This window comes from Theropithecus gelada, chromosome 1 (assembly GCF_003255815.1).
Source record: "Theropithecus gelada isolate Dixy chromosome 1, Tgel_1.0, whole genome shotgun sequence".
Classification (NCBI taxonomy): domain Eukaryota; kingdom Metazoa; phylum Chordata; class Mammalia; order Primates; family Cercopithecidae; genus Theropithecus; species Theropithecus gelada.
The window spans coordinates 145,357,972-145,385,019 of record NC_037668.1 but is presented as its reverse complement, the minus strand read 5'-3'; the positions used below and the strand labels follow the sequence as shown (position 1 = coordinate 145,385,019).

General features: G+C 36.9%; 1 protein-coding gene and 1 non-coding gene across 2 annotated transcripts in view; both read right to left on the bottom strand.

Annotated features, from left to right (window-relative positions):
• Positions 1 to 27,048, bottom strand: part of RAB3GAP2 (RAB3 GTPase activating non-catalytic protein subunit 2) — a 118,976-nt gene that overhangs the window by 48,187 nt on the left and 43,741 nt on the right. Inside the window, exons 3-9 of the mRNA XM_025376852.1 lie at positions 16,707 to 16,830; positions 15,795 to 15,876; positions 13,896 to 13,943; positions 13,742 to 13,817; positions 13,328 to 13,429; positions 8,816 to 8,915; positions 5,469 to 5,567 (exon numbers count right to left, since the gene is read on the bottom strand). Coding sequence (XP_025232637.1) covers positions 5,469 to 5,567; positions 8,816 to 8,915; positions 13,328 to 13,429; positions 13,742 to 13,817; positions 13,896 to 13,943; positions 15,795 to 15,876; positions 16,707 to 16,830 — 631 coding nt within the window. The remainder of the gene's footprint in view (positions 1 to 5,468; positions 5,568 to 8,815; positions 8,916 to 13,327; positions 13,430 to 13,741; positions 13,818 to 13,895; positions 13,944 to 15,794; positions 15,877 to 16,706; positions 16,831 to 27,048) is intronic.
• On the bottom strand, positions 3,735 to 3,865 carry LOC112616078. Its single transcript, XR_003117558.1, has one exon. It is a non-coding gene; the product is annotated as a small nucleolar RNA SNORA36 family (small nucleolar RNA).

The window sequence follows — 27,048 nt, the reverse complement described above, 5'->3', positions numbered from 1 at the left end:
CTTGGGAGGCTGGGGCAGGAGAATTGCTTGAACCTGGGAGGTGGAGGTTGCAGTGAGCTGCGATCGCTCCAACTGCACTCCAGCCTGGGCAACAGGGTGAGACCCCATCTCAAAAAACATTAAATATTAAAATTTCCATCTACAATTTCTATAACGTATAGAATATCATAAAAACAAAATTTAATTTTTTGAACAGATACGAAACTCAGAGGTACCAGAAGTACACAGTCCACTTTTATCCCCAAATATCAATTCACCTTTTTTTTCTCTCTCTTTTTGAGATTCTCTTACCTCAGCCTCCCCGAATAGCTGGGATTACAGACATGCACCACCATGCCCAGCTAATTTTTGTATTTTTAGTTGGTACGAAGTTTCACCATATTGGCCAGGCTGGTCTCAAACTCTTGACCTCAGGTGATCCTCCAGCCTCAGCCTCCCAAAGTGTTGGGATTCCTAGTGTGAGCCACTGTGCCCCGCCAATATAGGCATGTGCTGCTGTGCCTGACCCTACTAATTTTCATATACATGTATTGCCTCCCCTTTGCCTGAAAACTGTCAAAAAATGCATTTGTCCTTAAAATGTGTCCTAGGAAAGGAAATTCTTTGAGTGAGTTCATAAGGAAACCATTCACTGGATTTATAGGAATTAAAGTGATCAAACAAATCCTTGGACTATTTTTTAAATTCCCCTCCCACCTCCTGGACTATTATAAAATATCAGAACACCTGTCTCATAGTCATGAATGAATCCATGATTCAGTATACAAAATGTTTTCACTATATTACAAAATTTTCATAAGTTTTGCCTGACTCCACCAGAACATGATCAAAGGGCAAATTGTACGGCATATAAATTGAAATTTAAGTTTTAAAATAGCTTCTTTTCAAACTCCCATGCGATATACACAGGAGTATAAATTGCTACAAGATAATCCAGAGGACAATTTTGCAATAGATATGCAATTTTTTTAAAGGATTCTAATTTATGGTAAGGAAATGGTTGATCAGTCCTTTCCATCATTGCTACCAATGATGTTTTCCTTCCTATAACTTAAATAATCCATTTTCGATGTCACACTTTAGATCTGGTCATCAGCAACTGTAGATTCTTTGTAACTATGATTTCAAGCGTACCGCACTTAGACCACCATCTCCTAGCTTTCCATCTCAATTACTCCAGAAACTCCCGGCAGTAATTTCATAATTTTGAGTTTAAATTAATTAATCCTACTATTTTTTCCACTATTTATCAAGTACCTCTTGGGATCAGTTCCCTTTTTATCCAGCTTAGATTTGAGTTCCATCATCATCACTTTCTTGCAAATATCCACAACCTCTCTACACTCGTCTCCCCCTACACACATACTCCCCCGGCTAAATCTTAACCTTAGTTGACCTAAATTTTCTGCATTCTCTGCTCTTGAAGCAAAATAGCTAATCATTGCTAAGAAAAACAATACCTCTGGGTTTCAAAGTAAGGACCCCAAACAAATGGACATAGAGTTTGGTCCAAAATCCTTCTGACCTCAACCCCTCCTTCCCATCTTCAATCCTTTGAAATCTATTTGTTGAAGAAACAAGCCTGTTTGAGACTAATTTCCCACAGTCTACATTTTGCTGACCACATTCCTATAGTATTATTTAAAGTGTTTTTCTGCCCTCTATATTGCTACACATTGGTACTGAATTTAGGGGGCTGTTATCTTTCGAGTCACCGATTTTAGCACTATTTTTCATTAATTTAAGGTGGTATGGCTTATTTACATCTCTCTTTCTCTCCCTATATCCTTCCAAAATATTTGTATCTCAATTTTTTATTAAATTCACTGTTTTTATTATTAGGAATGATATAAGTATTACTCACTGCTGAGATACAGTACTTACTGTAATTACATTTCCTTGGCTGTGCATTCTTTTTTTTCTGGAGTTATTATTACCTTGTCATTAAGAGTTTTCCCTGAGCATCTGAGGTCTTTCCACACTTTGAAAGACATCAAAGTCCCTCTCAATATAAATTTCCATAAAGTCAAAATCATTGCATAATTTTCTAGGCCTAGTAGAGTAACTAAAGAAGGCCTCTTTGACAACGTGATATATTAAGAGACCTGAGTGAAGACAGGGAGAAAGCCATGTGACTAGCTAAAGTTTTCCAGGCAGAGGGAGCAGTAAATCTAAATGCTCTAGAGTAGGGATATGCTTGCTGTGTCTGAGGAACACAGAGGAGATCTGCGTGATGAAACACAATGAATGGGGAGGGGTACCCTACAGGAGACAGTGTCAGAGGTACCATAAGCGAGATAAAGTTGGGCCTTGTATGTCACAGTAAGGAGCAACCAGAAGAAAGATGATGTAGAAAAAAAAAAGGAGGAGCAAGTTTGGCAGGAGGAAATTAAGAATTCGATTTTGGATATGTTAAGTTTGATATCTAGGTAGAAATTATTCAGTAGGGAGCTGGAGAAATGAGTATGAGGCTTCAGGAAGAGGTCAGGACTCCATAAAAACGGACATACTGAGAATCTACTTCTTATGCTCCTTGTTTGTGATTTTAGAGAGCAGGGGGTGAAAATATTTATTCTTAAGCCTATATTAATTTGGCTTTCATCCTCACCATTCTACTGTAACTGTTCATATCAAAAGTCACTAAATAACTCCATGTTGTCAAATCCAATGGACCACCTTCTTTTCTTGAATTCTACGAAACATTCCACAGTAAACCACTCCCTCTCAAATTTATATCTACAATCCCAGCTTCCTCCCTGAAATTCAGTCTCTCATGTCCAATTCATACACCTGATACCTCTACTTGAATGTTTAACTGTGTCAGAAGTTAACCTGTAAAAACATAACTCTTTATGTGCCTCTCCTCCTCCTTATTCTCATTTCAGTAAACAGTCTCATCATCCACCCTGTTGCTCAAACTTAAAAATTAAGAAACCCTTAATGCTTTCCTTTCTCTTGTTTCTCAAAACCATCCCTGAGCAAGTACAAAGTGTATCTCAAATCTGTCTACTTCCTTCCAACTCGACTGCCTCCACCATAAATCCATCATTCTCTCTTGCATGAATTATTGCAATACACTCCTAACTGGTCTCCTTGCTTTCTTCTACAAGCATCTCTCTATCCAGCAAACAGAGATATGTTAAAATGTAACCCCCTACTTAGAATCCATCAGTGACATCCATTGCATTTAGAATAAAATCGGATCTCCTTATCCCTACGTGATCTAACCCTAGTCTGCATCTCCAACCTAACCTTGTCCTGTTTTCCCCTCACTCTTTATGGTCAAGTCACACCAACCCCCTTTCTGTTTCTTGAACACTCAGGTCTTCAAGGCTCCCAGGCCTATATCCCTGATGCTCCTCTGCCTAGAATGCTCTTCCTACACCTCTTTCCATAGCTGGCTCCTTCTCATCCTTCAAGTCTCAGTCTGAATGTCATGTCCCTGGAGAGGCTTTTCCTCACTAGTCTACCTAAAACACCCTCTTCCTTTATTCTCTATCATAACCTTCTACTTATTTTCTTCATGATGCTCACTAACAGTCTGATATTATCATATTTATTTATTTAGTTTATTGTTTGTCTCCCCATCACCAAAATGTAAGCTTTATCAGGGTGGAGTCCTATCTTGTATTTCTAGCACAAATATTAATAGCTACTCATTTATTTGTTGAATAAATTAACCAGACCTTTACATAAAGATATACATACAATGAAGTTTACTGTACCTTTTTTCATTTTGTAGGCTGGGGATAAATGAATAGAATAACATTTTCTATCCAATCATTTTCCCTAGCCAGTTTCAATGTTCCAAAGTTTAATTAACAGAGCAGGGAAGCCACCCTGAACTGAACTCAACACTTTGGAATTTTGTAGCATTTTTATGCTAGCAAAAAAGTAGACACACTGAAATGTTTACCAATAGGTTTTTATTACAGAGTATACCATATAAGAGCTACGCAGTAAATAGAAAGACAGCCTGTGTGTCAGATATCTTGTTAGCCTCTCTAGAGTCACACTCCTTCCTTTTCTCCTTGCTCTTTCTCTCCCAATGTCCAGTTTTCATAGAATGAGTAGAACTTGACCAAGTGAACAAACACAGAGGAGGCATTCTAGCCAACATGCACATAGATCTAGGGGTAAAAGTATATAGTGTGCTGGAGAAACAATGAGTGTTTCCTCCTCTGCTCCCACTACAGCTGGTCCCCTTGTCTGCTACAATTATTATGTTGTAGTACTGCAGCCATTCTCATGTGTTTCTTCTAACTAGACTCCTAGACTCACACTTTAAGACAGCAGGGAAGCATGTCTTTACATCTCTATACCCTCAATACCTAACACAGTAAGCTCTCTTATAGTGGCTGCAAGAAGAAATCTGCTTTTATCTACATTTTACTAGTTTAAAGGTTACTTTTTTTTTTTTAAGTGATGGGGTCTCGCTATGTTGCCCAGGTTGGTCTTGAACTCTTGGGCTCAAGAGATCCTCCTATCTCAGCCTTCTGAGTAGCTGGGATTACAGATGCAAGCCACCACACCTGACCAAGGTTATATTTTTAAGAGACTGATTTATATGGTCATTATCTAGACCAAATTTATCTCTAGAATAGTCAAATAGTGAGTGATTTAAAACTGTACAATACTGTGGCTGAGGGCATAATTAAATCTTTATTAAAACTGCTACCATTTATTTTTCTTTTGTTTTGTTTTCTTGAGACAGAGTCTGTCACCCAGGCTGGAGTGCAGTGGTGTGATCTTGGCTTACTGCAACCTCCACCTCCCGGGTTCAGGCAATTCTCCTGCCTCAGCCTCCCAGGTAGCTGGGAATACAGGTATGTACCACCACATCTGGCTAATTTTTGTATTTTTAGTAGAGACGGGGTTTCGCTATGTGGGTCGGGGTAATCTTGAACTTCTGGCTTCATGTGATCCACCCACCTTAGCCTCCCAAAGTGCTGGGATTATAGGTGTTTGCTATCATGCCCGGCTTTAAAGATATATGCCTATGATAATCTGAATCTGAACTACCTTCCAGATGTCTCACTAAAGGCAATGCATTTTTTCACATAAGAATAAATGTTGGCCAGGTGCAGTGATTCATGCCTGTAATCTCAGCACTTTGGGAGGCTGAGGCAGGTGCACCTCTTGAGGTCAGGAGTTCAAGATCAACCCAGCCAACATGATGAAATCCCATCTCTATGAAAAATACAAAAATTAGCCAGGCATGGTGGTGCACGCTTGTAATCTCAGCTACTTGGGAGGCTGAGGTGGGAGGATCACTTGACCCCGGGAGGCAGAGGTTGCAGTGAGCTGAGATCATGCCACTGCACTCCTGCCTGGGTGATAGAGCAAAGCTCCATCTTAAAAAATAATAATAATAAATAAAGAATAATGTCCATCTCTAATAAGTGAGATACTTTAATAAAAAAGTTTAAGAAGTAAATTCCAAAAGAATTTGAATTAGTAATACTTACCAACACTAGCATGATCAATAATAGTGTCAATATCCTGTAGACCCCATTTCTTATAAGCTAATGGTGGTGGTTGTATGTTCTCATTGCCTGATGCTGCAGCTACAAAATATAAAATAGACAATCCAAACTTAATTATTATGGATAAAATGAAGTTTTACAAAAAAATCATTAAAATCATACTAATTTGTTATTCTAAAATGTCAGCTAATAATGAGTCAAAGTAATGAAAACAAGGCATAAAGTGAGATTTATTCATGCCAAGACAATGCACATAAAATGCAAACATTTAAAAGACTAAGTTGGCCGTCACAAAAGATTCTGGAACACTCAAGTCATTAAAGAAGACTACTAAAAATTCTAGAATACTACTAAAAATCAAAGTGAATTCAGGCTGGGCACGGTGGCTCATGCCTGTAATCCCAACAGTTTTGGAGGCTGAGGCAGGTGGATCGCTTGAGATCAGGAGTTTGAGATCAGCCTCGCCAACATGGTGAAACACCGTCTCTAGTAAAAATACAAAAGTGAGCCAGGCATGGTAGTGCACGCCTGCAGTACTAGTTACTCGGGAGGCTGAGGCAGGAAAATCACTTGAACCTGGGAGGTGGAGGTTGCAGTAAGCTGAGATCACGCCACTGCAATCCAGCCTGGGTGAGAGAGGGAGACTGTCTCGAAAACAACAAAACAAAACGAAACAAAACAGAACCAAAACAAAGTGAATTCAAACTGCAAGTGATGCCAACTAAGCAATTTCTCCCTCTTGACAAAGGGGATAAAATCCTAGGGATAGGAATCAGTGCTTTACTGAGTGAAAAACTAAAAACCTGATACACCTGGCAGAGCACACATACAAGGTCTCTAATCTAGGTAACTGAGGCCAGACTTGATAGAAAGATATATTAAAAGCAACAGCACTGTGAAAAAAATGAATGAAATGTCAATCTTTAACCTCAGTCCCTTTGCTTAGTGACTAAGAAAAGGAAAAGCAACAGTTATACCTCTTGCCATAGATTCAGGCACATCCCATCAATCAGTAAACACCCATGTTACATATCAGAATACTGCTGAGTTCTGGCTGTTTATTCAGGAAAGTGAAAAAATAATAATAAAGAGAAAATACAATCCTCTAAATATTGCAGATTGATAGTAAGGCCAAGAAAAGATAATTTTCTTATATGCTGAAATAAACGTCACAATTTATGGCTAAGTAACCAGAACTCTTTTTATAGCAACTTACAACCCAAGGGCACTAAGTGGCTTAATTCCTTACTTCCTAGGAGACAAATGGCTTTATGGTCTCATACACAACAAGCAAACAGAAATTCAAAAATGGTGAAAAATTAAATGGCTGATAATACCAATCATAAAATAATTGTCTATTTCTAGTTTATTAATAAACTTCTTACCCACAGGAAACTGCCTTTTGGCATATATATTAATGGTGAGTATTTTAAATGTCCTTAAGATAATGAAGCTTATGGTGGGTTAGATTTAAATAATTTAAAAGATATGAAAATAGGTATAAAAATTTAAACCAATTGTAAAAAAAGAACCATATAGCCGAGACTTCAGAATTCTACCAATCATACCAACCTAAAATTAGAAATAATTTCAGATCTCAATTTTACAGTTGTTAAAATATGGAAAAGAAAAGTCTTAAAATCAGTGAAAATATGAGTAGTGGTGCTGACTTCCCCTTTTCTTCTGGGATTGAGTAGAGGAGACTTAGTGGCCCCAAAACAAAGTTTAACTCCTAAATGGCTTCCTGAAAACATAGGCTAATTAGGATATGTTTACTGCTTCATAAAATTGTTTCTAAACCTAGTCTAAATCCAGCATCTCATATTGCAATCAAAAATTTTTCTCTGTCTTTTTTAGCAGGTTGATATGATTGGTAAAACTTCTGATGTCTTGGCTATGTGGTTCTTTTCTAGTATAAGCTTTTTTACTAGGTCAGAATTTGTTTAAATTTTTATACCTATTTTCAGAATCTTTTAAATTATTTAAATTTAGCCCACCATAAGCTTCATTATCTTGAGAACATTTAAAATACTCACCATTAACCTATATATCAAAAGGCAATTTTCTGTAGGTAAGAAGTTCATTAATTTAATAAACTAGAAATTGACAATTATTTTATAATCGGTATTATCAGCTATTTAATTTTTCACTAAATAATGTGAAATTTCACGAATAATGTAAAATGAAAAATACTGGGACTAAACCATCAACCACCCAACACCCAAAGCAATATCAGGCAGAAGAATAGTAAAAATAGATTAAAAAATTAATTTCAGAGTGCCTTTTTGCCAAAGACCTAAAATTCTTTTCAAAATATAACCTTTTGTGTATGGTAAATAATTGTCTCAAAGATGCTGAGAGTAACACAAAGAATTACAATTTCATAAAAAGTAAATAAACTTTGTTTTGGGGCCATTAAGGCTCCTCTACTCAATCCCAGAAGAAAAGGGGAAGTTAGTGCTACTACTCATATTTTCACTGATTTTAAGACTCTTCCATATTTTCACAACCCTGAAATTGAGATCTGAAAATTGATGGTGTATCTTTCACTGGCAATAGTTTTTTCTTTTTAGTGGTACATAAAATAATAGTGTTTCTTACAATCAATGGCATGTTGAATTTGAAGAAATATCTCTTCCAAAAGATGTAACAGCATCAGAATGTAAACGATAGGTAGTAAAGGTAAGAATTCTTGATTATTTGGGCAGTTTTCATCCCTAAGTCACAAAATAATGTTGTTGCCCACATATACATTAAGTTTAGGCCTCTAGCTTTTCTCCATTCTGAGTGTTCTGAGTTAGCAAAAAGCAGCTCATGCTGACTCCCGGCTGGGTCCTGCTGACAGTGATATCGGTAGGATCTCGCATTTCCCCTGCACACAGTGGACAGCTTTATCCTCAGGGAGGACAGAAGCAATGTGGAGTCACCAGATTTTAGGACGTTGGACTTGATCAGCTGCTGATCTAGTGAAAATCTGGTACCTCAGCCACATGCAACTAAATTCTTTACCCCAATGTTGGTTGTCAATACAGTTGCAAATCTAGCTAGTCAAGACATACTGCTGAATTCGTAAAGAAAGCCCAGTGTTTCTGCGCTGACCACACTCTCCAAACGCAACATGTGAAGTGTTTATGTTTTAGCGCTTGTCTCTACCTTACTAAGCAATCTACTCAACATGCTCCCCTGTCTCTATAGGAGGCAGGTTTTTCCCATAAATCTAGTTCAGAAGGCCTTTTTTTATTTAGAAGACATACCTAAATTCCATAAGCAGGTGAAATTAAATAAAACAAACATGAACAGAGGTTAAATATTTCTTGCCAAAATATTACCTTTTGCTACCTGATTTCGACAAGCACGAAGAGATTGAAAAAGGCTAAATCCATCAATAGTCACAATGGCAGCTGGATATAAGATACTCAACTCTTCATTCTATTTAAGAAATAAAAAAAAAGTTCTTGAATTGATACATCAAATAAGCTTATCTACTTTTTATTATACTAAATTTCACGAATAATGTAAAATGAAAAATACTGGGACTAAACCATCAACCACCCAACACCCAAAGCAGATTCAGGCAGAACAGTAAAAATAGATTAAAAAATTAATTTCAGAGTGCCTTTTTGCCAAAGACCTAAAATTCTTTTCAAAATATAACCTTTTGTGTATGGTAAATAATTGTCTCAAAGATGCTGAGAGTAACACAAAGAATTACAATTTCATAAAAAGTAAATATACTCACTGCACAGATAAAACAGTATGTAAAAACAGAAGAAAACTCACCTGAAATCCCAGACATGTCCCAATACACATCCCCAAATATATTCAAAAACATTTGCATAAGGCTATACCAAATATAGCCATGTTAGTAAAAACCTAACATGGTTTTTACTATTCAATAATATGTCAATGATATTTTTCCATTTCAATAAGTGAACAAATCATTTTTGGTTGTGGCTGCACAGTCTTTCATTATATGTACCCTATTTTACTTAACCAGTTCATATTGACAGACATTCAGTATGGCCTCCTGCTTCTACTCTTGCTCTCTACAATCCACGCTCCACACAGCCAGTGTGCTCTTCGTAAGATATAACAGATCAAACCAATCTCCTGATTAAAACTCTCCAATGACTCCCTTCTGCATTTAAAATAAAACCTGAACTCATTAACCATGGCTGCAAGATCTGGCAAATATGAGAGGTCATCATTACCCTCAGACCTTTGCATGTGCTTGGACGTTCTCCTCTCCAATCTTCACCTGCCTAATTGTTCCTGTCATTCAGGTTTCAGTTCAAATGTTAGTTATCCAGAGAGGCTGCTCCTGAACCTCCATCTCAAACAACATACCTATTCTCTTGGCACATTACTATCTCATCAACATGACTTCCTTTACAGCGCCTATCAGAGACTGGAATCACCTTGATATCTCTAGCTGCTTACTGTTGGTTTCCCTCCACCATGCCCAAACTGTAAACTCCATGAAAGCAGGAACCTTGCATATTTGTTACACCAATGAATCCTCAGGGATTAGAAGTGAACTGGGCAAATAATAGGCAGTAAAGAATATTTATGAATTAATATATTTTCATCATTATAAACATCACTGCAATAAACATTCTTCAGTCTATATCTTTTCATGTTACTAGGATATTACTTTAGTGTAAATTCCTTCAAGTGGGTCAGTTGGGTCATACAGTATTCACAGTTTTCATTCTCATATATATTAATTGCCTCAAAAAGTGCCTATCAACTTATATTTCCACCAATAATACATGAGAGTGACTGTTTCTCTATATTGTCATCAAAAGTTTGTTAATCTTTATCTTTGCCAATCCAAAAGGTGAAAAGTTATCTCACTGTATTTTCTTATAGTTCTTAGATCATTATTAAGGTTCAAAAGTTTCTTATATGTTTTTGGGCCAATTTCTTCTCTTGAGATCTGCCTTGCTCCTTTTTCTACTGGACTGTCAGGCTGTTTCTCTGTTTAAAAAAGACTTCTGGGCCACAGGAGCATAAGCCAGTGGGGAAGGGACATGGCATATATTCTCACATGACAAGTTCACAAGGCTAAGCACGCATGGCCCAGTGAGCACAGCAGCAGGGAGAGAGCCTCCTCACTCACTTTGGGGAGCTAGAAAACAGAAAAGACCTAATCACTAGCAAGTCAATTTCTCCAAAACCAGGTAGTCTTCCTGAAGAAAACACTAACACAAATACCAATGGCCCCAGATCTGTAGATACTGTGCTAGATGACAGAGAAGATCTTTTTACAGAAGCTATTATGCAAAAGAAATGTCTTTGAAATTCCAGAAGGAGATTTTCCCTCTCTTTCGAATCCTCTCCTGCAACAAATGACCTGCTGTCACCCGTACTACACTCATTGCTCCTAGAACTGAATTAGAGGAAATATGCTTCTGTGATCTCTGACAAATCTGGGAGTATATTAAAAAAAAAGCAAATAGAAGATAATTTTGATATATAAATGGATGTGTCAGATCCACAGCTGTTTAATAAAGCATACAGAGTAACAACAAAGACCTCCTTCTTGATAAAAATTTTGAAATGATTTTCTTGGTTTGTATAGCAAATAGAAAGCAAATATTTAAATGTTAGTTATATTTTTCCACTAGTTCTAAAAAAAGAGTATTATAGACATGACCAAATTTAATGTATTTTAAAAAGCTTTGTCATCCAGTGAATTTTTAGAAAAATGAAAAACATCTCTGGAAAGTTATCTTCAGTTCACAGATTATCTTCTTTGATTTCCAGCTGTTCCTTGTTTCCTTTAATAGTTCAATTTCTCCCATCTCCTTATGATGAGTATTATTAGTTACTAAGACTTAAGTCTTCAGCCTGTAGTTTTATTTTCCTACACTCTTTACTTGAAAGAATTCATTCATTATCTATGACTTCAGCCATCATGTCCAATCTAGTCTCTGTGCCTATACAGCAATTTTGTATCATTACATGATACCAGTAACTTGATTTTATTTCCTACCATCGCCTCAAACTCAACATGTGCAAAACCTCATTTAATAACATTTACTGCCAATGTAGTCCCTTATTCCAACATTGACAATGGCACTCCTCAGGATAAGTATCTTAGAGACATCTTTAGCTCATTTTTAAAGCACTGTACATCTCTACACAATAACCAGGTCCTATTAAGCTTCTTCAAAACAATTTTTTTTTTTTTTTTTTTTTTTTTTTGAGACGGAGTCTCACTCCGTCATGCAGGCTGGAGTGTAGTGGCGAGATCTCAGCTCACTGCAACCTCTGCCTCCCGGGTTCAAGCAATTCTCCTGCCTCAGCCTTCCAAGCCGCTGGGACTACAGGCGCCCGCCACCACGCCCGGCTAATTTTTTGTATTTTAGTAGAGACGGGGTTTTACCGTGTTGCCCAGGCTGGTCTCAAACTCCTGAGCTCAGGCAATCCGCCCACCTCGGGCTCCCAAAGTGCTGGCATTACAGGTGTGAGCCACCGTGCCCGGCCCCAAAACAATTTTTGTACTGGTCCTTTCTCTCTTCCCATAGCCATTTTAGTCCTGGCTCCCAGCACTCCACATCTGTTACAGATAACTTAAAAAAACCAGGTAACTAGCCTCCCTAATTCCAGTTTATCTTGAAGAAAGAAATCTTCAATATTCCTTTGATTACATCACTTCCTTCTTATAAATCTTTAGGAGTTTCTCTCATTTCCTAAATCAATTCTAATTTTTCACTTGGCCTTTGAATTTATGCAAAATTTGGCCACTCTGCTTGACAGTCTCTCATTATTTTATAACATAAGTTTCTTTGTTGTTGCATATACAGTTCTACATTCAAATCTTCTATCAAATTTTCTCCTGATTACCTGAAACACTTTCCCCTCTTTTCTCCTAATTAAATTATATACCCATTGTTCAAGGCTTAATGCAAATCTCACCTCATCAATGAAATTTTCTTATTTTCCTGGTCCAAATTGAACTCCTCTTTCTCTAAGCTTGTACAGAATGTATTCTGTCCAAATAAATTACCAATAAATTAGGTATTGCTTTATATTACTGATTAATTCATCCACAGATATTATTAGATTTTAATCCTGGTCTCTCTTACTAGATAAGATTCTTTTGCAGCTCCAGTCCATCTCCCATGCAAATTCAATTAACAAATGCATACAGTGTATACACCTGCTTACTTGAAATCTTTTGGAGGCTAAGTAGTACAACAAAGGGAAGGCATATTACATAGGTATGCACTCTGCAAAACAAATAAAAGCATATTGGTTTAAATGGCCCTATAATTATTTTTTGACTAAGACAACCAAAATGTTACAAGGCACCTGAGAGGTTAGAGCCTCAGATACTAAGCAGTATTATCTTCTCAGTTGAAATCTTCAATGAATGTATGTATTTTCCACTATGAACAAAAGCTTAGTAACCCCTTTTCTGAGAAACAGTTAAGTACAAGGTAGTATCACTAGTAACAAGGCGGCCAATTTTTTTTTCTTTTTCTCTAGGTAATTTTGGCACCTAAATCCAAATTAAAAAAAGATATAAAGTTATAGAATATCATATTTTTGCCTTAAGTCACTATTAAATTCTAAAAATAAGAAATTTTCTTGGCTTCTAACTAAAGGGTTTTACTTTGTTGTAGAATGAAACATAGAATATTTCATTAAATAAGTAAAAGCAAGACGTATTCTTTACTCCACTACAAATAGATTATATTTCTAGACTACGATAGCAGAGTTAACTGTGCCACAAGACAAAGATATCTTTTAAGTTTCCACCCAAAAAAGAGGAGAGAAACTGCTTCAAAGTAATGCCACTATTACTGTTGGAACACAATTTTTCACACTACCTGCTCAGTCACCCCGGGATGTCGTGGTATTTCATAGGTTCTGCATTTAAGTTGAAGTACTGGGTCCTCATTCAAAAGCTGTGCAAGCAAGAGCACACCATTCTAGGAGGAAGCACAGAGAAGGTCCCTGCTTGTTTTCTTACCAATATACCTGAGCAGGTATGGCCAGGCAAAGAGTACCATTTCCCCAACAGTTTTCCAGAGATACCAGGTACACTCTTTTCAGAATACAGCTCCTCTTCTCTGTATCTTCTACCAGAACTTACCATGGCCTATCCCGGCCTCTACCCCAATAAAGCATCAACTACACATTTTCAGGCAGCAGGTAATAAAGTCACAAACTAGTATAAAGGGGATGCACAACCAGATATTGCAGTCAACTAGTGTTTCCTAGCTGTTGAAAACTCAACTCACCTCAGTGTAGAAGCGTACATAACCTGAAGTAAAACCCACCACAATGCAGGTCCAGTCAGGACGCCCAGTGGAACTCCTGTTACAAACAAAATTTATTATCTTAACAACTCATAAATCAAAGCAAAGGAAACAGATAACTCTTATTTATCCTTACCTCTTTTGGCTTGCTAGTGGGATACATAGAGCACTGGTTACACATTCCCTAAAAACAAAAACAAAATCATATGCTTACCCACCGAACTTACTAATTACTTTTATTTCTTTATAATTGGATGTTAAAGGACAATAACTGGAAGATGACTTCTGTGAACCAGTTTTATTTGATGCATAAGTAAAAATACAGTAAAACTCTACTACCAGTAAGGTCCATAAAATTCATTCACGCAAAATATAATGCCACATGCATTTGAGGTTAATAAAAAACAGAATTTTTCACTCTTCTTGTCATGAAAAACATGAAAGTACAGAAAGCAAAACTTTACTTACACAACTGACTGTACCCAGAACTGAGCAAAGCTCAAACGATCCCCATGCAGCCATTTCCTACTATGTCCCTCCCTCTCCTCTGCTTCAGCTAAGAACTTCAGCCTGCCTCGTTGTTTGAGATCAGGAGCTGGGAAAATGGTTGAGGAACTGCCAGTCACGTTATATGCAAACCGTATTTCTGCAGGGTACCTTATTTTAGGAACTTACGTATTTCAACTTGCTGGCTTTTCTATTTTGCAGAAACTACTCTGATCATCCATTTCTAAGCACATGTTAGGTGTGATGTTCCATAAAAAAGATACATACATTTTTTTTCTGACATGTAGACTTGAAATATTTGTCAGGAGCTCAGAAATTAAGTCTCAAAATCAAAACAACTCCTACCCACTGACTTTTATTAAATCTGTCAAACGTGAGGATCATCACCAGCTTATCCAAGAAACTACAAACACTTCTACGCCATACATCATACTAGGTAATCCATGAACAAAATTCATCTTCATGTTCGTTTGCTGTTTTTAAAGCATGTTTGCTTTGCATTTCTGACACTTAGGCTAAATGGTGTAAGGAGAAATATTACCATTTATTTTGATAATAGTAGAGAATATTTCAAATATCTACAATGTGCCAGGCTATGTTCTAGGCACTTCTACTTGGTTGTCTTTTATCTGAATTCAAAGTCTGGAGGATTTTTTTACTCATTCTGATCAGACAGCTTTCAGTCATAAAAATTTAATTGAAAACCAGTTTTGGGTTCAAGGTTCTAGGCTAGCAGCTCCATCATGTAGTCACACTGGTCATAGTTATAAAAGTTTTACTGAGTCAGCAGGAAACTGATGTACCAACTTGCATTTCTGAAGTATTTATGAGTTTTAAGAATTAATGTAGTACTGTACCCTTCAAGTATAAGCCCAATATCAGCAAAGCAGAGAAGACAATGATTGCCCTTGACTTTTTGGATGAATAAAATTAGTAATGGAGAACAGAGGGAAAAGACAAAATTAAAAAGGATTTTATGAGATTCTTTTTGAATTCTTTCTTAAATCTTCCAACAGAATTAAAAAAAAATTACTTGATACATAAAATTTGCTGATCAAATCATTCTCTACAACCTATAAAGTTAGGATACATATACATTCACTAAACATTTCAAATAATGAAATTTCTTTCTTATTTTAAAAAATTGTTTTCTTTTAAGAGACAGGGTGTCACTCTGTTGCACTGGCTAGAATGCAGGGCATGATCATAGCTCACTGCAGCCTCAAACTCCTGGGTTCAAGCAATCCTCCTGCCTCAGCCTCTCGAGTAGCTGGGACTACAGGTGTGCGTACCATGTCCAGCTAATTTTTAAATTTTTTGTAGAGACAGGGTCTTACTATGTTGCCCAGGGTGATCTTGAACTCCTGGGCTCAAATGACCTTCCTGCCTTGGCCTCCCAAAGTGCTAGGATTACAGATGTGAAAGACTGAGCCCAACCAAATAATGAAACTTTTGAATAGATTCACTTACAAGTCAATTTCATATATACATGTAATACACAGAGAAACAAAAATTAATTGGCACCTACCCTTCTTCAACATTTAAAGAACCACTCCAGCCAACAGCAAATTGCATTTCTTCCTTTCCTTTATCACTATATTTCCACTTTGCTGAAAGAATGAAGATATCATATAAAATAATTTTAGCTATAATATACTAAAAAGGTAATTTATAAATTTTGCTCTTTCTCCTTAAAATATGATTACAAAATTTAACAGTTGTATGTTAACTAACTTGGGTCTTTTTATAGGTAAATATAAGATTAAAATATCTATAATAGATTCTTATAATACACCTAGTCTCCTGGCCTTCAGCCTCTCCTTCCCCCAATTCAACCTGTATAATGTTGTCATAGTTCTTATAGAATAAAGTTACTAATTCCTGTGCGCACCCTGCCTAGTTTAAGACTACTTTTATCTTCAGATGACAGAGAAAATTTTTCTACTAGACCTTTGCTACTTGAGGGTAAATTTGCTTTGTAAGACCATTCTATACACATTTTACACATAATCTTACTTTGATCAGTAAGGTTTGGAAATCTACAAGGTATGAAAAAAACCTCAATTTTTAATCTTCAAAAAAAAATTATGAGTTAAAATGCTATGCCCAAAACAGAAATCGATAATATTATGAGTTTTCAAATTAAGAGTTGAAAATCACCTCACTCACATTGTTACTAAGAAAAGGTCAATGACCTTTTTAGCTCTGACTGTCCCTTGCAAGAATTGAGCAATGCACAGTACTGCCCCTGCAGTATCATAAGCTAAGGTAGCTACAACCAAGACAGAAAAAAGGGAGAAAACAAACAGAATGCAAGGGGGAAAAAGAGGGAAATGGGGGTGGGGGGGAGATAAAGTGTTATATTCTTTTCACCTAATCCATTTTCTCTTCGTATCCAATGCATCAAAATAAAGGTCGCTGAAAAGAATAGGATACTCACGCACTAGAAATACAGCTTTTTGCTCTCGAGCTATTACCATAAGATCATTGGTTGGAGATAAGGATAAAACACAATCTTGGAGCCAGGAAGTTTTTTGTGTTTTGCAAGTATTTCCTTCTTCTTCCTGTGGGTAAAACTACAATTACTGCATATGCAAAAATACCAAGAGTATTCAAACTCAGCTTGCCTGCTTCAAGGAGTGAGGGGGAAGAAAAAAAAGAAAAGGAAGTATTTCCAATTCTCATACACTTTCATAATATTCCTTATCAAAGATCGTGAACCCAGGAGGCGGAGCTTGCAGTGAGCTGAGATCGCGCCACTGCACTCCAGCCTGGGCGACAGGTGTTTTCTTTTTTCATTAGACATTTACATATTGTATAGGTAAATTCTCATGGTTAAAAATTCAACAGCTATCTAAAAATACAAAAAATTAGCCGGGCGTGGTAGCGGGCGCCTGTAGTCCCAGCTACTTGGGAGGCTGAGGCAGGAGAATGGCGTGAACCCAGGGGGCGGAGCTTGCAGTGAGCCGAGATCGCGCCACTGCACTCCAGCCTGGGAGACACAGCGAGACTCCATCTCAAAAAAAAAAAAAAAAAAAAAAAATTCAACAGCTATAAAAAGGTGTTCTTTGAAAAGTCTCTTATACTCTTGTACTCTAGCCATCTAGTTGTTAACTCTAGAGACAATGCAATCAGTTCTTATGTGTATTTCCAGAGATACTTCATGCACAGTTACTACCCTTTTCCTCACTTTTTCTTACAAGAATAGTAGCATAATATATACATATTTCTATACTTCGCTTTTTTCTCTTAACATATTCCTTAGACTTCATTCCACTTCCATATGAAGTTTCTTTATTCTTTTTAATGTCTGCATAGTATTCCATTTTATGGATGCACTATAATTTATTTAACCAGTTCCCTATATGCGTGGACATTTGTATTGCTTACCATCTTTTGCTGTTGCCAACTATGCTGTAATAAATACGTTTATAAATTTGTCAGTTTGTGTGGAAGTGTATCAGTAAGCTAAATTCCCAGAAGTAAAATTGCTGGGTCAAAGGGAATGTGTATTAGTAAATTTGCTGGATATTCCCAAACTGTGCCCCCCACATGTTGTATTAATTTGTAATTCCATCAGCAATTTTTGAAAGTGCTTGCTTTTTCACAGGCATTTCGAAAAATATTTTAATGGTGGATCTCTGTCAATTTAATAGGTAAAATGTAGTATCTCAAAATACTTTTAAATTACATTTTTCTTATGAATGAGAATTTAGGCATTTTCTCATATACTTAAGAAAATTTCTCATTTTTATATAAAGGAAAGGAACAAACTGCATAATTTTCTACGAACAGTTTGTTCCCTTCCTTTGTAGATTTCCCATTGGGTTGTTGCTCTTTTTCTAATTGCTTTGTATATGCTCTTTACATACAAAAAAAAACAAAATTGGCCCTTTGAAAATAAGTGATGCAAATAGTTTTTCCTATTTCTGATGGCTTATTTTTTTCCATGTAGAAATTTTCTATTATCATATAACTAAATTATCCATCTATTCTCTTATGGCTTCTAGGTTTGATGTCATGTAGACTCCTACCTTACTCAGCCCTACTTAATGTCTTTTAGATTCAATTATTCAAAAGGGGAGGGAAAGGCAGGGGAAAGCTATGCAGGTTAATTTCATTTTATAAAAAAATTATAATTTCATGCTTTTTAAAAACTTGTACTAAGCATGCATTACAAGCATTATAAAATTTAAAGATTTTAGAAACAGAAAATCATCCTAGTCAGAAATGTTATAGTAGTATTATATTTCTAGGAATAATAAATTATTTCTTGCTGGGATACCATCAAAGAAATGTTTAAAACACAAATAAAATATGGGCTACAGGGAATCTTTAGAAATACCCCAAAATGAGCCTGAAACCTCTGGGACAGTCATGCAATTATTTCTCTTTTGCAATGGGATATTAGGAAACAAACACATTTGGAACTTTTTTCTCAAGCAAAATAAGCTAAGGAGGCTGCACCATCTCCCGAAAGATAGGGAGAGCATAACATTGGCAAAATCTCATTTTATTAAAGCTCTACTTTTCTCAAGGAATTCTGTATCTAGCTTGTTGTTTTTAATGTTTGTTTTCCTACAGATAAATTAGAAAATTATCCCCCAAAGATAAAAGTCATAAGGTAAAACTTAGTTGTAATTAAATTTTTCCCTGGTTCCACAGCTTCTGCTGTAGGATAGTCTTTGTTTATCCAACACATCCCTCCTCATGATGGCTTGCCTATAAGGTGAGGACAACATTACCTTATGGTTTCCTCCAATAAAGGAGACTCCAATTATACCAACTGTGAGGTACAGGAACTTCTAAGTGATTAGAGTTCCACTTTCAGGTAGGAGCTTAGAAGAGGACAGTTTATATAGGAATATTATTTAGGCATTGCATTTGATAAGAAATTGGGAGGGTCCAAAACTCTTTGATTGGTCTCTGACTCTTATCCTAAAATCTCCCTCTCAATGCAATAAAAAAGAATCAACATAATGCTTCAGGAAGGGAATACAGCCCTTATTTGGGCATGTTCTCAAAAAAATTTGTTTTAATAATTAAGCATCTATACAAATAGATTCCTTCCTCTTATCACACTTCCAAAACTATGTTTAATCAGTAAATCCTAAAAATATTATAAAAGTTGCTTTTCTTTTTTTTTCAATAAAGAATATTGTTCCTATGTTTCTGTCCCATGTTTTCAAAATAATGCCACTAACAAGGATTAGATCTGATGTTTATGTGCACAGAAAAGACAAAGAGTCAAAGAGGGAAGACATTTAGAGGCCAACTGGTCCAAAATCTAATTTTATAATAAAGGAAGTGGAGTCTCGGGGAGGTTAACGGATGTGCTCCAGCCATGGAATTAGTGTCAGAGCCCAAACTAAAATCTAGGCTTCCTGATTCTTAATTCAGGTGGTCTTTCCATTCTATCACCCTGCTCATCTCTGTAGGTAGCTGTACTAGCTCTTTGGGAAGCTTGTCTTTACTTGAGATTTGACTCTAGTCTCATATTCAGTGAAAACCCTTTTCTCCAAAAGAACTACTGTACTATAAGTTTATTCCAGCCTAATCTTTCTGTAGTTCTTTGAGTCGATTTAGAGCTAAAAGATGACCACTGTATTTGAATATGTGAGCCAGAGTATTCTTAAGGTATTTCTTCAAGAACTCCTTTAAAAATACTTTCCCTCTCCTTTCTGTCTTTCCATCATAAGTTCCAATTCCTCTGGCAAACCTATCCTACCCTGACTCCTAACCTTCTTTCAAACTTACTGCAATTAAAAGTCTTACCACTCCCTGCTACGTATATTCTGTGACTACATTTCTCCCACACTAGACAAGAGGCCCTCTGGCTGGCAAAACCTATGGTTTATATTATTTTTCAACTCCACATGTAGCACACTCCACTAATAGAATATATGAGTGAGTAACAGCATTCCCTATCTCTTGAATAACATATTATCTATTCATATACCTGAAACTGTATGACAATGAGCAATCAATGTAAAGCTAGCATATTCAGTCCTTAGTAATGTTTTTTCTTCATACTAAGATTTAATAGTTCAAGATTCTGGCTGACATATCCATGGTAAGCATGAGTCAAAGAGATATAAGAACAGAATACCACTGTATCATAGTCCTCTTATGTATCATAGTCTTCTTAGTTGGGCCTAAAACTCGGTGTCAGATTATGATCAAGCTGTCTGCTGCTACCCCAACAAATGGACTCTAAGTGATCCCAGAAGCAAACATGAATTTTGTCCCAAAAGGACTAACCATGACAAAAGCATTGGAAATAGACGTCACTTGCTTGGAAGCAAATTCAGAAAAATGATTCCATCATCGATTATTATATCCCTAACCCTGCTTTGCCATCTTATACATGTACATTTTTAGTTACATGAAACCTGAAAATAAAACTTGATGTGGATTAGCACTCTAGTTTCATCTACCAAAGACAGGGGAATAAAGAAGCAAAAAGCCAAAATCTTCCATCATTCTTTATTGCACTTTCTCTTCTATGTCCTTTCTACTTCTCCAACTTCCTCTGTTACTGTGGTACCAAAAATATATCCTCCTGGTTTGCCATGGTAAAGTTGGATATGTACAACTGAGCATTGTATATTATAAAAATAGGTTAGAAAATACAATAATATTATTATATAATCATTGGAGTTTGATGTGCCATAAAATTCTAGATCTAAACTTTTAGTCGTGCTTCTCAAGAATGATGCTAACTTGTCACATCATTCTGAGCAAACTATCACAAGGACAGAAAACCAAATACCGCATGTTCTCACTCATAGGTGCAAATTGAACAACGAGAACACTTGGACACAGGGTGGGGAACATCACACACCAGGGACCTGTGGTGATGTGGGGAGAGGAGGGAGGGATAGCATTAGGTGATATACCTAATATAAATGACCAGTTAATGGGTGCAGCACACCAACACGGCACATGTATACATATGTAACAAACCTGCATGTTGTGCACACGTACTCTAGAACTTAAAGTGTATATATATAGAATGATGTTAATTTGTCACAAAATGCAATGGTGTTGTGTTCTTAATACAAGCTCCACAAGCTCTTTGGATCCACAACCACACGGGGGAGCAGCTGTATACCTATTGCAACTGGAAGTTCCTGGTCACACGTAATTCTAAAGTGACTTCTTTGTGACTAAGGCACAGTATTCAACATAGGAGATTCAATACAAGGATAAAAAGCCTCTAATGACAATAACCCAAACCAAATAATATCCTTAAAATTATAAAGAGGTAAAAATGTATTGTTTCCCCATAAGCTTAGCTATAATATTTTGCCACCAGCCAGAGTAAATTTTACCATATTATGAAGCAAATTCAAAACAGAAAACCACTGGAGGTGTGGATGAGAGAAATCTCAGGTAAATCAAATTTCTTTTAATAAATCAACAAATTAAGAAACTAAGTGTAAGACAATGTAATCAAAGATCCTAGAACTGCTTGTCTGTATAGATCAACAATCTCCCTCTTACACATGTCATAATCCTCTTGAAGCCAACTGACAGGATGATACAATCTTAAACAGAAACAGAAGGAACTACAGGGATCATCTGAGTGAAATTCCTCACTTTCCAGAAAAGAAACTAAGTTCTAGAAAGAATAAGTGGATTTTTACTAACCATACCAATACTACAGATAATACATTTAAAGCAACACACATTGATTCACACAGTCCCTGGACAATTTACAGAAGAACTCTGGTCCTTCACTTCTAAAATTAGAGGTCAGAGGAAGAATGAGGAAATGGCCTGTGGGTCAGAATCCATGAGAATGACTAGACCCTCGACGTTCTCACATCTCTCTCTCTCTCTCTGCTTTAATGTATCCTGTACAACATTGCCACAGTATTGCTCCAGAAGGGCTGTAGAAATACAAACCAAGAATAAAGAATGTGAGTCCGTCTGAAGTGACCCCTGTGCCAGATTTTTCAGGGAAGTCTCAAGTCTAAGTACAAATAACTTGATGAAAATATTGGTATAGTGGAGATTAGGAAATCCCCTCTCAAGGCTGGATCACAATGAACTAGTATTAGGTTTTACAACAAAATAGGATTTCCAGTGCCAGTTCCAGAAAGCTCAGGCAAGAAATAGGGCATAGCGCTGTAAACAACAATGCTCTGGGAAGCCACTGAATCTCTGCTGAGCATCAGCACACATTCAGTGACTGACAAGATGCAAGCTCATCATTTTGTTTTGTGTCATAAAGGCATTTGCCTACTAATTAGGGTTTTGGAAAACTTCCCAACAATAATGGGGCCCATAGTCTTTAACGCTGCTCCCTTGAAGCCAGTGATTCAAAAACAAATCTTTTGACAAGGTAATTTCCCAAGCCATGCCTGAAATGTAAAACAAAAAAAGCACTTCACTGCTTAAAGGTGCTCCACCAGGGACCACCTTCCACCTTGGGTTTTCCACAAAAACTTGCCTCCCCAACCCTGTTACTAAAGTTGGCACTGAATCTGCATGCAGTCTCCCCCATTGACGTCATTGTGGTGGCTGCACTAAGCTCCACAGCTATGAAAGCCAGCCCATCCCCTCCCTGCCACTGTGAAGTGGGTGTTCAGAGAGGACTGCTCCTGGAACACAGGTGAGTGGAGTCCCCAAAGATCCATGCAAAACAGCCCGGCCGGTTCCAGCAATTATGAAAAAGTCCAGGCTCTCAGACCGCTGACCCTGATAAGTAGATGTCCTTGGTGCCACCTGGTATTGTAGTGACTCAGTCCATGTGCATCATCACCAGTAGGATCCAGCTTCCTGCTGAAAAGCCCTCTGTCCCGTTTGTGGATAAGACAGTGCAGCCCAACCATGGGACAGCTTGAGGAGGAGGCAAAAGCTGAAGATGGATTTTTGTACATGGTTGATATGGTTTGGCTGTGTCCCCACCCAAATCTCATTTTGAATTGTAACTCCCACAATTCCCATGTGTCATGGGAAGAAGCCAGTGGGAGATGACTGAATTATGGGGGTGGGTCTTTACTGCCCTGTTCTGATAGTGAATGAGTCTAACAAGATCTGATGGTTTTAAAAAGGGGAGCTTCCCTGTACAAGTTCTCTTCTCTTGTCTGCTGCCATGTAAGACATGCCTTTCATCTGCCATGATTGTGAGGCTTCTCCAGCCACGTGGAAGTGTGAGTTCAATAAACCTCTTTCTTTTGTAAATTGCCTAGTCTCGGGTATGTCTATATCAGCAGCATGAAAATGGACAAATACACTGGCCTACATGGAGACAGCACTCTGGCTTTTTCTGAGGGCTGTTGCCGGGTTAGGTGCACAATTACCACTTGAGTATCTTGAAAATAGCTGGAAGTTTTCAGTTATTATACCACAACCTCTTCTCACAGACCTATTAGTGCATCTGAGACTGGGTTTATTTCTTCATATACTGGAAACTTTTGTTCCTTAGAATAGAAAATTATCATACAGAGTTTTATTTTGAGTTTTTCTTTTTATGCACTGTCCTCGTGGCTATATTCTCCAGGGAGCTTCTTCTTTTAGAAATCATATTTAATGAAGATATTTCCATATTGAAGTGAGGTGGGTGTGGTATTAAAGTAAAAAGGAAGGAGATGAAATATTTATTCTGCATTATGTTTGAAGTGTTAGATGGCTAAGCATTAAAAGCAACCAAATTAAATCCCCCCAAATTAAAGTAATCAGAACACCTGCTTCACTAGATTTTGCCAGCTGCCAATCTTGTTGGACTGAGCTAATCTGCTCCTCTTTCTGAAACTACTATGGTAAATAACAATAAAACTTGCTTTAATAAAGGCAAAAATGAATGAATGAATGAATGAATGAATGAATGCACCTATAAAACATAATCCTAGTTGTTGGGGGGGGGGAATCTATAATTGTATTTTAGTGTGGCCTAAACTTCAAGAATTATTTTTGAATTAAGACCAGTAAAAAAGTTTTCTTAATCTACAAAAATACAGAAACCACTAATGTGCATTATGAAAAGGAATTCTTTCTAAACAACTCTATATGGGATAAAGCATATACTTTTAAATTTTTCTTTCTTTCGATTTTAAGCACACAACGCAGGCAGACAATAACACTGTAGTAATTAAATCAGCCTTTCAACTAGAGCTGGCATTATAGGGACTGGTAATTACTGGGTAAACACAGTGGCCAGTGTTTTTTGGTTTATCAGCTATTGTAGTATTTACACAGTCACTGAAGTAGCCAGGAGTAGTTTTTCAAAGCTTTCAACTTTTGTATGATACGTCCATCATTAGCAATTTATGTTGTTACTGTCATCATGCTAACTTTCACAGATATTTATACATTTTAGGGGTACCAGAAAGATCCAGTGTAATCCAAGGGCTGTCAGCACATTCTCTGTAATTCTCAGTAGTTTACTGCCTAAGCCATAGAAATAAAACACTCATCTATACTTTTAAAGCAAGAGACAGTGCTTCAGCAATTCTGAAACACAAAAAGAAAGTAAACATCACTATATTACTGGTTACTAAGGATTTTTTCGTTTTTCTCTATTCTGCTACTAACTATAAAATGCTCAATATTTTTCAAACTTTCTTGTTTTAGATAGCAGAACTTTTTATTCCCAAACAAAATTTTATACAAAATTTCAATATATGTACTAGATAAAAGCATGAATGAGGAAACTACACAGCACCTCTGTGGAACCCTAGAGCTCTCTCACACATAGCATGAAAAGTACTAGTCCAGGCCACATTTCAGATCAGAGACAAAAATTCTCAAAGGAAAGATCCTGAGATCTTTTCAACATAAGGAAAGGCATGAACTCTTTCTAAATTTTATTTGAAGGGGCCCAAAGGAAAATTCTCACAAATAAATTATACACAAAAAACTGTAACTTCAATCTCAATTTTAAAAATTACCTTTCTTTCTAGCATTAGAGGAACTTAACTAATTCGGTGACTCTTATTTACTTCAACTGTCAATTCAAGTAGGATTAATTCTGCCATTTATTCTTAAATTGTATATATAATATGACCTCCTTTTCATAAAATGTTCTTTGCGCCCATTCATCTGCCCACTCAACCTTCTATTCATATAGTGCCAAAGAAAACCTCCTAAAGACCCCTACGCAGAACCCCTTAAAATTAATAATGATGATCATTTTTAGATGTTAGGGATGGATTATTTTATTCTTTGTATTTTTCTGTAATACCTGAATTTTCTATAATAAACGTGTCAAATATATTTTATTACTCATACAAAGTTCATTTCATAAACAATTACAATGGAACACCAAAAACTAAAAAGCATACTTCTCTATTGCCTGAACAACTGTTTATTTGTTTTGTTTTGTTTTGTTTTTGTTTAAGTCAGGGTCTTGCTCTGACGGCCAGGCTGGAGTGCAGTGCAATGGCACAATCACAGCTCACTGCAGCCGCTACCTCCTGGGCTCAAGCGATCCTCCCACCTCAGCCCCTGAGTAGGTGGGACTACAGACAGGCACATGTCACTTTGTCTGACCACAGCTGTTTAATACTACATACTAAATCTAGGTGCCATGGAGTAAAAGAAAGTGACAAAAAAATTGCTGCTCAGAAACTATCATCTAGTTGGATAAACAATACTAGTAAATAAGAATTCTCTCTCAATATAAATCAGAATAGATTTAATAGCTAAAGTAAGTGCAATGAACCTTAAATTGCTATTGGAATTGAGAAAAAAAAATAAGATAATGGTATGCATTCCCAAAAGAATAAGTGAAAAACGTGTGAAAGGACGACAGACCTTACCCATAAATTTAAAACACAGATTGAAACACTGAAATGGCATTTTACATTGATCTAATTTAGCAAAGACTAAAGTATGATAACATACTAGGAGTCAACAATTTCAAATACTTAAGAACAGCAAGAGAAAAGCACATTCATCTTTCACAGTCTTGGATGGAGAGAAATATTTCACTTAAAAAAATAAACAACAGCACACAGCCAATGATAATAAACAAGTGGCTCAGAGCTGTTTTTCTTTCTTTTTTTTTTTTTTTTTTTTTGAGACGGAATCTTGCTCTGTCGCCCAGGCTGGAGTGCAGTGGCACGATCTCAGCTCACTGCAAGCTCCGCCTCCTGGGTTCACGCCATTCTCCTGCCTCAGCCTCCGGAGTAGCTGGGACTACAGGCGCCTGCCACCTCGCCCGGCTAGTTTTTTGTATTTTTTAGTAGAGACGGGGTTTCACCGTGTTAGCCAGGATGGTCTCGATCTCCTGACCTCGTGATCCGCCCGTCTCGGCCTCCCAAAGTGCTGGGATTGCAGGCTTGAGCCACCGCGCCCCGCCGTGTTTTTATTTCTCTAAACAAGTAGAGAAAGGTACTCTCATACACTGCTATTTGGAACACAAATTGGGTAGCCCTTTAGAAGCACCATGCAACAATTTCTGTCAAAATGTAAAATGCAGCCTGGGCAATGTGGTATGACCCCATCTGTAAAACAACTAAAAAATTAGAGGGTGACGCTGCAGTGAGCCATGATCGTGCCACTGCACTCCAGCCTGGGTGATAGAGCAAGACCCTATCTCAAAAAAAAAAAAAGAAAAAAAAAAAGAGGAAAATGTATATATCTTTTGAATTTATTCTGATGGACTAAGGCTACCTAACATTTATTGAGCACTTACTATGCTCCAGGTACTATTCTAAGCATATATCATTTAATCCTCATGGCAATCCTATGAGTTTGATATTGTTATCAATACCACTTCAGAAATGAGGTCACTGAGCTAGGAAAAGTTAAATAACTTGCCCAAGGTTTCA